Raw genomic sequence first — 13,262 nt, 5'->3', positions numbered from 1 at the left:
TAAATGATGGACATCAATCAGCAGCCGTCATAACACCATTCTGGCTGATGGTTAGAATCTCCTCCCCACTGTGTGTCACCCAACTGATGTTCCTCTCTGTCTTCTGCAGCGTGTGATTGTGACCCTGTTGGCTCCTTGGAGGGTGGCATTTGTGACAGCGATACCGACCTGGACTTTGCCATCATCGGTGGGCAGTGCCGTTGCAAGGAGAATGTGCGGAGTGCCCGTTGTGACCACTGCAAGGAGGGTTTCTATGGTCTGAGCGTAGACAACCCACAGGGCTGTCAGGGTACGTACATTTCTCCATGTAGGCAACAGTCAAACTCTTCAATACCCCAGATTAATGCAGTAGTGAGCAGTGACACCAGTAATTGGCAGGTCTGGACTGTTGGCAATAACCCTGTATCCAGGTGCTTGGATTTGCCCTGGCATTGCACAGGTAAGATGAGCTGAGAGCTGTGCCACTGGTGCCCGTGTATTACTGGGGCATGAGTTCCCTGGCCCCATTATTGGGAACCAATTCAGGGGAGACAGTGACACGATGGTAATGTCACTTGGCTAGTAATCCAGAGGCCCAGCTAATGTTCTGGGGACATGGTTCAAATCCCACCACAGTTAATAAATCTGGAAGATAAAGCTAGTCTCAGTAATGGTGACCATGAAACTATTATCGATTGTTGTAAAAACCCATCTGGGTCACTAATGTCCTTTAGGGAAGGAAATCTGCTGTCCTTACCCGGTCTGGCCTATATGTGACTCCAGACCCACAGTAATGTGGTTGATTCTTAAATGCCTTCTGAGATGGCCAAGCAAGCCACTCCTTTCAAGGGAAATTCAAGGATGGGCAACAAATGCTGACCTTACCAGCAACAACAGCATCCCATGAAAGAATAAAATCAAATTGACCAGCAGTCAGTAAAGGGCTGCTGTCTTCGAGTCTGCTGTGCATATTTCCCCAGCGTGAGGGAGAGAGTACCAGGCATGTGAACAAGGGGCATGTGATAGCACCTGGTAAAGTGGTGAGGATATCAGAGGCCAGGATTTTCTGCCCTCTGCCCACCATGAGGATCTTCCAGTCCCGCCAAGAGTCAGTGGAACTATTGGCTGGTCTACCTCATCCCTTGTGGTGGGTCCTACAGAACAGGGCGAAAAATCGAGGCCAGAGGTTGGGGGCCGCTTAAGGGGAAATGAGAAGTGTGCCTGAATGTTTTTTTTTATTTGGGGTCAATTATCCCCATATTTGAAACTGGATGTCCTGCGGGGATCTGCACTGGAGCCTCAACTTTTCACTTCATTCATTTATGATTCAGAGAGTGGACCAAACTGTATCTGATGGAGTTCATTGTGGGGGATGTGCGAGGTCATTCATTGTGGATGTGAGAAAGATAAATGGGATTAAGTTCCTAATGGTGAGAGACTGGGAGTTGTGGAGGAGCAGAGAGATTTAAGTGTCCATGTACACCAATCACTAAAAACTAGCGGGACAGTACAGACAATAATCATAGAGGCCAATGGCCATAGTGATCAGCAAATACAGTGTAGTAAATTGAAAGAGGTACATTTAAATCACCACTTCACCTGGAAGGAGTGTTTGGGACCTTGAAAGGTGAGGAAGACTTAAAAGGACAGGTGTTATACCTCCTGCACTTACATTGGAAAGGTGTTATGGGAAGGAGATGGATTGCTGGAGGTGATAGGGAAGTGGACCAGGGTGTCAGAGAAGGAAATGTCCCTTTGGAATGCTGAGACGGGACCTTCAAACATATGAATTAGGAGCAGGAGTAGGCCACTCAGCCCCTCAAGCCTGCTCTGCCATTCAATAAGATCATGGCTGATCTGTAACCTCAATATTCCTGCCTACCCCTGATAATCTTTCACCCCCTTGTTAATCAAGAATCTATTTAGTTCTGCCTTAAAAATGTCCAAAGACTCTGCTTCCACTGTCTTTTGAGGAAGAGAGTTCCAAAGACTCACTACCCTCTGAGAGAAAACATTTCTCCTCATCTCTGTTTTAAATGGGTGACCCTTTATTTTTAAACAATGACCCCTAGTTCTAGATTCTCCCACAAGGGTAAACATCCTCCCCACATCCACCCTGACAAGATCCCTCAGGATCTTATATGTTTCAATCAAGTCACCTCTCACTCTTCTAAACTCCAGTGGATACAAACCTAACCTGTCCAGCCTTTCCTCATAAGACAAACCACCCATTCCTGGCATTAGTCGAGTAAACCTTCTCTGAACTGCTTCCAACACATTTACATCTTTCCTTAAATAAGGTGACCAATACTGTACACTGTACTCCAGATGTGGTCTCACCAGTGTCCTGTACAACTGAAGCATAACCTCCCTACTTTTGTAATCAATTCCACTCACAATAAATGATAACATTCTATTAGCTTCCCTAATTACCTGCTGTACCTGCATACTAACCTTTTGTGATTCATGCACTAGGACACCCAGATCCCTCTGAATGTCAGAGCTCTGTAATCTCTCACCATTTAGATAATATGCTGTTTTTTTATTCTTCCTCCCAAAATGGACAATTTCACATTTTCCCACATTATACTGCATTTGCCAGATCTTTGTCCACTCACTTAACCCATCTATGTTCTTTTGTAGCCTCCTTATGCCCTCTACACAATTTACTTTCCTGCCTACCTTTGTGTCATCAGCAAATTTAGCAACCATTCCTTTGGTTCCTTCAATCAAATCATTTATATAAATTGTAAAAAGCTGAGGCCCCAGCACTGATCCCTGTGGCCCACCACTCATCACATCCTGTCAACCAGAAAAAGACCTATTTATGCCAACTCTCAGCTTCCTGTTAGCCAGCCAATCTTCTGTCCATGCCAGTATGTTACTCCTACACCATGAGCTTTTATTTCCTGCAATAACCTTTAACACGTTACCTTATCAGGAGGGGATGGGAAGATGGGTTTGGTGGTGGCATCATGTTGGAGTTGGTGGAAATGGCGGAGGATGATCTGTTGAATACTCGATCTGAAGTATCTGCGTTCAGTTGTGGCCACAGCACCTCAGGAAGGATATATGAGCATTGAAGGAGCAGTGAAAGCTCCCATTAAGCCCCAAAATCCACAGAAGAGAGTCAGAGCTCTGAGCCCTTGTCCTGGACTCCCCACTCTAGAGGAAACAGGTTCTCTCTAAATATCCCATCAAGTTCCTTTATTGTTTAACTAACATCAATTCTATCCCCCTTCAACATTCTATATTCAGGGATTACAAGCCTAATGTAGGTGCCCTGTCCTCATAATTTAACTCGTTTAGTCCTGGCATCATTCTGGTGAATCTGTGCTCCACCCTTCCCCCAACCCTCTTCCCCTCCAAAGCCAATATCTCCTTCCTGAGGTGCGGTGCCCAGAACTGAACCCAGTTACTCCAGATGGGGTCTGTCCAAGTCTCTGTACAACTGAACTTTAACTTGCTCACTTTTATTTTCTGACCCCTTGAGTTAAAAGCCAATATTCCATTGGTCTTTTCAATATGATAATTACTCTATAAATGTGAGTGTCTTCACTATTGTAATAAGTGCTCTGTTTATCCCAGCCTGTAGGTGTGACCCCCGGGGGATTATAATGAGTGAAGCTCCATGTGACCAGATCAGTGGGGACTGTTTTTGCAAGAGATATGTGACAGGACGTCATTGTGACCTATGTCTGGTAAGCATTGGGGCAGAATGGGGTATTTAATCAGCGCTGGGCTTCTGCGCTCATCACACCACTCATCACATCCTGCCAACCAGAAAAAGACCTACTTATTCCATCTCTCTGCTTTCTGTCAGCTAACCAATCCTCTATCCATGCCAATATGTTACCCCCTACACCATGGGTTTTTATTTTATTGATGAGTTTGATGGTGGCATCATGTTGGAGTTGGTGGAAATGTCGGAGGATGATCTGTTGAATACTCGATCTGAAGTATCTGCGTTCAGTTGTGAGCACCAGACTCTCTATTGGATTTATACACAACCAGTCCAGTGTCTCCAATAAACAGTGTATCAAGACAATCTTTGAAAATTGCAGGGTGGAAAGAATGAGATTTTAAAAAAAGAAAGATCTACATTTTTGTAGCACCTTTCATGACCTCAGGTCACCTCCAAGCACTTTACACCCAAAAATGTATTTTGCAATGCTAAAAAGCAAAAACCAATTTGCACACAGCAAGTTTCCAATGTGATAATGACCAGATAATCTGCTTTATTGATGTTGATTGAGGGATAAATGTTGGCTGGACATGGGGAAGACCTCCCCTGCTGTTCTTCAAAATAATTTCTAGGCACAGCCAGAAATCCATTAGCCTGTTAAAACACCTGAGCCTCAGGGAAAACATTGCTTGATTGACAGCTCTGGCTCCCTGATCTATGCTGCCAATTTTGCAATGTTTATTAACACAACAGAAAGAGGTTTCAAGTGCTTATAGTTTCTGCTATTGAAACTTTAAAGGGTTTGGATGATTGACACTTTGATTGAGCTGTAGGAAAGAGTTTTTTTTTTATCAAAGTGGAATGTTATCAATGCTTCTAAGAAGTGTATACCTCAGGGTAGTGACCTAGGTCCAACCATCTTCAGCTGCTTCATCAATGACCTTTCTTCCATCATAAGGTCAGAAATGTTCACTGATGATTGCACAATGTTCAGCACCATTTGCGACTCCTCAGATACTGAATTGTCCATGTCCAAATGCAACAAGACCTGGACAATATCCAGGTTTGGGCTGACAAGTGGCAGGTAACATTCATGCCACACAAGTGCCAGACAATGACCATCTCCAACAAGATAGAATCCAACCATCACCCCTTGACATTCAATGACATTACCATCACTGAATCTCCCACTATCAACATCTTGGGGGTTACCACTGATCAGAAACTGAACTGGACTAGCCATATAAATACTGTGGCTACAAGAGCAGGTCAGAGGCTAGGAATCCTGCGATGAGTAACTCACCTCCTGACTCCCCAAAGCCTGTCCACCATCTACAAGGCACAAGTCAGGAGTGTGATGGAATACTCCCCACTTGCCTGGATGAGTGCAGCTCCCACAACTCTCAAGAAGCTTGACACCGTCCAGGACAAAGCAGCCCACTTAATTGGCACCACAGCCATGAACATTCACTCCCTCCAGCACCGACGCACAGTAACAGCAGTGTGTACCCTCTACAAGATGCACTACAGGAATTCACCAAGGCTCCTTAGACAGCACCTTCCAAACCCACAACCAGTACCAACTAGAAGGACAAAAGCAGCAGATATATTGAAACATCAGCAGCTGGAAGTTCCCCTCCAAGTCACTCACCATCCTGACTTGGAAATATATCGCTGTTCCTTCACTGTCGCTGAATCAAAATCCTGGAACTCCCTCCCTAACAGCACTGTGGGTGTACCTACATCACATGGACTGCAGCGGCTCAAGAAGGCAGCTCACCCCCACCTTCTCAAGGGCCAGTTAGGGATGGGCAAAAAATGCTGGCCCAGCCAGCGAAGCCCACATCCCATGAATGAGTAAAAAAAATTTACATGGAAGTGCAATAGCTTGGCATAGGGGACATGAGGGGTCCTAGGGGGTGAACGGAGAGCATATCTTGGCATAAGGGGTGATAGAGGGTGGTGGCATGCTTTCACATGGGGTCATGCACCACTCTCGTGGGTGAGTGAGGGGCCTTACATTGGCATGAGAGGCTTGAGCAGGACATTCTGAACTTACCTTTCAAAAGGTTCCTCGTGCAAACTGTGGATCATGGCACCTCTGAGGGGCTGTGTACCACAACCCTGAAGAACTGGCCCGACTACATGGAAATTTGTTGAGGGCTAGGACATGCCTATTGCTGCAATGGGCAGGCCAGGTCACGAGTGCAGGGTGTGGACTTGCCACCAGAACCAGCCCTCCCCCTTAATAGGCACTCCTGAAAACTGGAAACCCCAGGGTGGGGGGGTCGGGAATCCCAGAATCAAGACCTGCCGACCATTTTTCAAAGGGCTCCTGAGTTCATCTCTACGATGAAAATCCAGCCCACGGAGTCTACAAAAGGATTTAAATCGGTTAAGTGAGTGGGCAAAAATGTGACAGATGGAGTATAAATGTGGGAGAACTGTGAACTTGTCCACTTTGTCAGGAAGAATAGAAAAGCAGCAAATTATTTAAATGGAGAGAGATTGCAGAATTCAGAGGTACAGAGGGATCTGGGTGTCCTGGAGCATGAATCACTAAAGGTTAGAATGCAGGTACAGCAAGTGATTAGGAAGGGAAGTGGAATGTTAGTGTTTATTATGAGGGGAATGGAATATAAAAGCAGGGAAGTGTCGCTGTAGCTGTACAGGGCCTTAATGAGATTTCAGTGAGGATTTTTTCTCTCAGGGAGTCATTAGTCCATGGAATTCTCTTCCCCGGAGAGCAGTGGAGGCTGGGTCATTGCATACGTTCAAGGCTGAGTTAGACAGATATTTGATCTACAAGGGAGCCAAGGGTTATGGGGAGGGGTGGGGGGACAGGCAGGAAAGTGGAGCTGAGGCCACAATCACATCAGCCACGATCTTATTGAATGCTGGAACAGGCTGGAGGGGCCGAATGGCCTACTCCTGCTCCTAATTCTTACGTTCTTGCTGCACGCTCCTCTTCCAGTGCAGCCCCAATAGTGGCCACTGCTCTTGGATGGCCGGCAGCTCGTGGGAGTGATGGGTGTCCTCAGTAGGAGTGGCCGGCCCACTGGGAGCCAATTAATGAGCTGCTGCTGATGAGACGTGGCCCTGGGACCAACCAACTGCTTGGGGGGGGGTGGGGGTTGCACCCCCATCACCCTACACCAATAAATTCTGGACAATGTTTCCACTTATGGGAGAATTAGAGGCCAGAAACCCGAGATAGTTACGAATAAACGTTTTCACTTGTGACGGGTCATCCAAAACTAGAGGTTATAAATATACTTATAAATATAAATATAAAAAATAAATCCAACAGGGAATTAAGAAGAAATTTCTTTTTCAGAGAGTGGTTAGAACGTGAAACTCACGACCACAGGAACTGGTTGCGGGAAATCAATTAGATACTCTCAAAAGGAAATTAGAAGAGTAGATGAGAGAAAAGGTGATAGAAAGATATGCTGAGGGGGCTGAGGTGAGGGTGTTGGAATGGGAGGAGAGTCTGATTGAGTATAAACATCAGCACATATTGCTTGGGCTGAATGGCCTGTTTCCATATATTCCATGTTATTTCGGAGAAAAGATTAGAAAAGAAGTGATTGGGACGGGACTTGATCAGTTAAATCCCTTAGACCATCACTAACTAAACCACGACTAGTAGGACAGAAATGCACAGAACCAAACTAGAGAGAGGGGACCGCGTGTTTCTGAGAGCGGGTGAGGGTGGAGAGTGGGAACGCATTGCCAAGGGTCAGACTGACTTGTATCTCTCTTTGCCTGTGTAATATTTTCTGGTTTTGCCCATTTTCTTCGTACAGCCAGAACACTGGGGACTCAGCAATGACATGGCAGGCTGCCGACAGTGTGAATGTGACTTCGGAGGGTCTTACAATAACAGGTATTGTACTGTCAAAAATTCACAACTTCCTCAGGAGTGGTTAATCAAAATAGTCTTTCCTTCTTTTAGCGCTGCCTTTTCTCATCCACATCCATCCAGTATGCCAAGGAGCACTGCCCTGTCAGAGGGTCAGTACTGAGGGAGTGCCGCAGTGTCAGAGGGTCAGTACCGAGGGAGTGCTGCACTGTCAGAGGGTCAGTGCTGAGGGAGTGCCGCACTGTCAGAGGGTCAGTACTGAGGGAGTGCCGCACTGTCAGAGGGTCAGTACTGAGGGAGTGCCGCACTGTCAGAGGGTTAGTGCTGAGGGAGTGCTGCACTGTCAGAGGGTCAGTGCTGAGGGAGTGCTGCACTGTCAGAGGGTCAGTACTGAGGGAGTGCTGCACTGTCAGAGGGTCAGTACTGAGGGAGTGCTGCACTGTCAGAGGGTCAGTACTGAGGGAGTGCTGCACTGTCAGAGGGTCAGTACTGAGGGAGTGCTGAACTGTCAGAGGGTCAGTACCGAGGGAGTGCTGCACTGTCAGAGAGTCAACAGTGAGGGAGTGCTGCACTGTCAGAGGGTCAACAGTGAGGGAGTGCTGCACTATTGGAGGGTAAAAGATCCCACTATTTGAAGAAGAACTGGGGAGTTCTACCCAGTGTCCTAACCAATATCTATACCCCAACCAATATCACTGAAACAGTTTGTCTGTCATCATCGCATTGCTGTCTGTGGGATCTTACTGTGTGCAAATTGGTGGTTCTGTTTCCTAGAACTGCAATAACATTTCAAAAATACTTCATTTTTGAAGTATTGCTTCAATAAGGGCTTAAAACGCTTTAGATCATTGTGAGGTCAGTTTAGGGAACACCTAAATGCAAGTATTTTATTTTATTTTGTTGATTCTTCACCATTGTTCACATCTGGGCACAGCTGTAGAGACATTGACAATTCTCCAACATTTCACCCATTCATCCTTTGTGGTTTTGTCTGCAGGATCGTCAGACATGGGGGTCCCAGCTAACCCAATCCCTCAGGCACAAGCGCACCTTCACTTTTAGCAAGGCTCACAGGTTAACAAGCGAGAGCAGGAATCCCAGCCAACACATTGTCCACTGGCGCCGAGGCCAGTGAATCCTCCCTCCCACCCGCCTGTCTGAGACCTGCCGTGATGGGGGTGACCTTTTATTACCTGGTGGGAGGTCACAGATGTGAGACCTTAACTCTGGTCGGGATTTTCTGGCCCTGACACTGGCGGACATCGTAGTGGGCAGGACAGGAAAATTAGTGCAGCCATTGACTCTTAACATCTGTCCAGATTTTCCCATCCCACCCGTGCCGATGCTCACCGGTGTCAGGTGCCAGCAAATCCCACACTCTGTTTCTGTCTCCACAGATGCTGCCAGACCTGCTGAAGGTTTCCGGCATTTTCTGTTTATGTTTCAGATTTCCAGCATTCAGAGTGTCGTATGGTCTAGCTGAGGAATAATGACTGAGATGGTGATCTGTCCAAACATCAACTGGTTTATTATATACAACTAATAGTCCATTTTTTTTACATTCATATTTACGTGCTATCCATCTCCCCACCCCAAAACCCCTCAAGTCTCCGACATCACAGATTCAATCTGTCAGTAGCTTCACAATTCTCGCTGACCATGTCCTTGTCAGACTGGGAACATCAGTAGTCGCTTTTTGAATACTTTTCTGGTGACTGGACGGTCTTCATTGAGAGCTCCAGTATCTGGTTCTTGATTCATTTCTGAACCAATGTTTGGTTCTTCCAAATGTATGACTCATTGTCATCTGTGATGAATAATAAGATCCCCCTCTTTCTACATATAGTTACCTTCTGAAGTATGTACTAAATAAGATCTCAGTTGATTGTCATCCCTCTGGGTTATTAATCTTCCTTTCCCTTGGTCCAATCTCTGGATCGGGACTTGATCCCTTTCTTCCTCTCTTTACTGTTAGACTTTTCTCGATCACATTTCCCTCTCTATTTAATTTTGCAGGTTTATCCCTCTCTTGGCATTTTGTGTGCTCCCTCTTCTTGCTTCTTGAGTTTTCCCTCTTCCCTTTGTTTGTTTTTTCTGTCCATCCTTACTTCTGAAGGGATGACTCCTTAAAGTCTCTCGTTCTTGAACTCCCAGATAGTCCTGGACATCTAGCCCTGGGTAGGATGAGAGGAATCCACCTGATCAATGTCTTGGTTCCCCTCAGGATCCAGCACAGAATCACAGAATGTTAAAGTGCAGAAGTGGCCATTCGGCCCATCCTGTCCTGGTTTATCAATAAGTTTGCTTTCTTCCCACAAAGAAAAGGCTGACATTGTGTGGCTCGATTCTATGTCTATTTTTTGACTTCTTTGACTGCTAGCATCCTTAAGCCAGTCTGTAAAGGTCATTAATAAAAGCATCTACTGGTTGACCTGGTTTCTAGACCCTTTTGTTGAATTTGGCCCTTTCTGAAACTTATTGCTCCTCAGGTTGAAATAGTTACCAAAGGCTTTTAAGACTTCTTCAAATTTATCAGAAGTCTCACTGATGCCCGGTCTTGCAATAACATCATCTGCATATGTTCTTGTAGAGTAATGTGGTGATCTGTTCAGCTTCAGGCTTATTGTCAAATCCTGAAGCGATTTGAAACCACAGGAATCTTTTTCCCCAAAGTGTCCAGTTTGGAGTTTGATTTGGTCCTTCAATGTGTCCAAACCTCTCAGGAAGCATAAATTTAGGGTCCGTGGCTTTTCCACCCAAAGTTTTACATTTTGCTCCCTGTGTTTAAAGCTATCCCTCGCTGTTTATCCTCTCACCGAGACCCACTACAGTCAGTCTCCCTGTGGGATCGCTCAGCTAGACTTGGTATTTATTTATTGAATCCCACAAAGCTGTTAAAAACTGCTTTGCTCCAAGTTATTTCAATAATCTCTTCATTCCCTTTCCCTGGAGCTTGGTGTAACTAACATGCCCCATTTCCTTGTGGTGTCTTGTGGTCCCCATGTGTAATGGTGCTGACATCGGACCCTGACTGCAAGGTTTTCCGTAACCTGTCCTTTCGAGGGATCTGCTTTTCCCGGTGCTACCTGCCCAGTGCCTCGTTAAAATTGATTTTTACCCTTTTTAAAGGTTGCTCACCGGTTCCATGACCTTTGCTTGGTTTTCTGACTGGAAGCCGACAATCACTGGATTGGGATTTTCTTCACCATGTTGTATGTTGGTTAGTCTGGTTTTGGAATGATTACTGAGACACTAGTATGTTCAAACAACAACTGGTTTATTTTGTACAACTGAACCATGTACAGTGATCCATGTAGGGATGTCACACTGCTGAGGCTATGGACATTCGCCCCCTCGAATCCTTGTCATGTGTTCTCTTACATCATCATTATGGGAGGTGCTTTTTAAACAGTCTCACACATTAACCTTCGCAAACCCTAATACTACACACAGTATTCTACTTTTTTGTTGACATTTGCAGTGTGTTCCAGTGCTATGAATAATCCTGGTCTCTATATTGCAAAAGGGACGTAGAGACACTGGGGAAGATGCTAAGAAGATTCACAAGAGAACTGAGTGGCTACAGGAAAGACTGAACAGGCTGGACCTCTTTTCTCTAAAAGAGAGAAAGCTGATGGGTGACCTGATAGAGATAGATAAAATTATAAAGGGATTTGATAGGATAGGCACAAAGAAAATGTTTCCACTGGTGGGAAAGTCATAAAGATAGTCATTAATATATCAAACAGGGAATTCAGGGGAAAGCTCTTGACCCAGAGAGTGGTGAGATTGTGGAACTCGCTACCACACGGAGAGGTTTAGGGGAATTGTACAGGTACATTGAAGGGGGAGTTAGACAAGCAAATCGGGAGAAGGGAATAGGTTTTGGTGATAGGCTAAAATGAAGTAGGGTGGGGAACAGTCTTGTATGCAGAATTAACACTGGCACAGAGCAGTTTCTGTACTGTAAATTCAATGTAACTGTGTGATCAAGACCTGAAGCATTGGTTCATAACAATGTCTGGCCCCTTCTTGTCAGGTGCTCCATGGGGAATGGACAGTGTGACTGTCGGCCCAACATCATCAGCAGGCAGTGCCAGGAGGTAGAGCCAGGCTTCTTCTGTATGCCGCTTGATTTCTACACGTATGAGGCTGAGAAGGCAGAACCTCGTTCACCAACTGACCATCTCCCTGTAAGTAAGGAACCCATCAGGCTGTGCCACACTGTGCCAGGCTGTGCCAGCATAATCCATCCAGTTGTTGCCCGGAATTTGTTAGTGGTGGGTAGATTTATATAAAGTGGGCAGCGGAGGTGCACATAGATGGGAGTTTTATCAGAGTGCCTGTTGACACTAATGCATCAGCGCTGATTTATCAGAGTGATTTATCAGAGTGCCTGTTGACACTAAGGCATCTCCCCAGGACTTCCAGCAAACTGTCTATTTTATAGCAAACAGAATCTATTTATTCAACTGTGTATATTTTAAAAGAGTCTCTGTTAAATAATTTAAGCCATTTTTATATTATTTTTATATTATCGTTATAATTTCCTGTGTCTGCATCTAGAGTGGAAAATACCTATGTAAACTTGTCACACTGTTATTACCCCTTCCTACCAGCAGGGGTGCTGCAGCACTCCCATTGATGGGAGGATGTAATTATAAGGTAACAAGCTGTGAATGAGATAGAGATTGAGGTAAATGGAACAGAGAATTGAAATCAGACTGTAGGACAAAGACTCACAGGTAAAAATGGGGGATAGGTAGGATCAAGATTGACGTCAAGGGACCCTTCATCAGCTAGAGTGATACCTCTTGGGAGGGGAGTGGGGGCAAAAACTCTGGAGTTGTTCAAGAGGCAGCTAGAAATTGGGGAAATCGCATGTCACTGTGGAAGAACGGGCTCATTGGATTGAAAGGCCTGTTTTGTGATTTTTGTGTTTCTTTTTGATAATTTCCATTGGGGTAATGATAGGTCTTTGCCCATCAGGCTGTGTATGTGTTCACGTGTGTGTCTATGTCTCTGTACATGCATGTAGGTGTTTGTATACATGTACCTGCCTGAGTGTGTGTGTGACAGTGGCTGGGATTTGGTCAACAGTGAACCGTTCTCAACATTGTAAGTGGAACCATGCGCCACTTCTGCTCTCCCTCATTTCCCAAGCGATTACAATTAAAATTCTAAGTGCTGGCGGTGTATGTGGAAAACGTTAGCGATTCAGTGACAAGAGAACCCTGCCACCAGCTGACAACGCTGCAGGTACGGTTGGACTACTAAAGAGCCTCGTGGACAAACAGGGAACATCATTCCGGCCATAATGTTCTTGTCCAACTACGTTTCCATTAACATAAGACTTGAGAACACAAAGGTGTTTTTCAAAATTATATGTCATTTGCAATTATTTCAAATTTAATTGGTTTCACTTTATTCATCTGGGCATCATTGATATTTATTGACGCTGGCTTAGACAGAGAGCTAAGTGTACTGGCACACCTCATGGTTACAGGGGTGTAAGGGAAATTTCCTTTATTTTGGAAGAAACAATGTTGTGTTTTTTTTTGTTCACTCTTTATTAAATATTCATGTTAGTGTCCAGTGTTGTACTCACCACTCTGTGGGACTGAACTTGCAAGTTCAGCTGGTGCTCCCTTCTACCCATTGCAAAGGACATTGCGCAAGGGCAATCTCAGCAAAAGTTATTGAAATATTGCAGGTGAGCTCAAAGGACTTTGC

General features: G+C 45.2%; 1 protein-coding gene across 1 annotated transcript in view; it reads left to right on the top strand.

The window, feature by feature from the left end:
- The window catches only part of LOC121279727 (laminin subunit beta-1-like), a 228,622-nt gene that overhangs the window by 96,637 nt on the left and 118,723 nt on the right, over positions 1-13,262 (top strand). The window contains exons 10-13 of the mRNA XM_041190979.1: positions 110-289; positions 3,568-3,680; positions 7,474-7,553; positions 11,569-11,802. Coding sequence (XP_041046913.1) covers positions 110-289; positions 3,568-3,680; positions 7,474-7,553; positions 11,569-11,802 — 607 coding nt within the window. The remainder of the gene's footprint in view (positions 1-109; positions 290-3,567; positions 3,681-7,473; positions 7,554-11,568; positions 11,803-13,262) is intronic.

The sequence above is a fragment of the Carcharodon carcharias genome, chromosome 7 (assembly GCF_017639515.1).
Source record: "Carcharodon carcharias isolate sCarCar2 chromosome 7, sCarCar2.pri, whole genome shotgun sequence".
In the NCBI taxonomy this organism is placed as follows: Eukaryota; Metazoa; Chordata; class Chondrichthyes; order Lamniformes; family Lamnidae; genus Carcharodon; species Carcharodon carcharias.
Note: the sequence above shows the minus strand (reverse complement) of the source record. Positions and strands in the feature narration are given on the sequence as shown.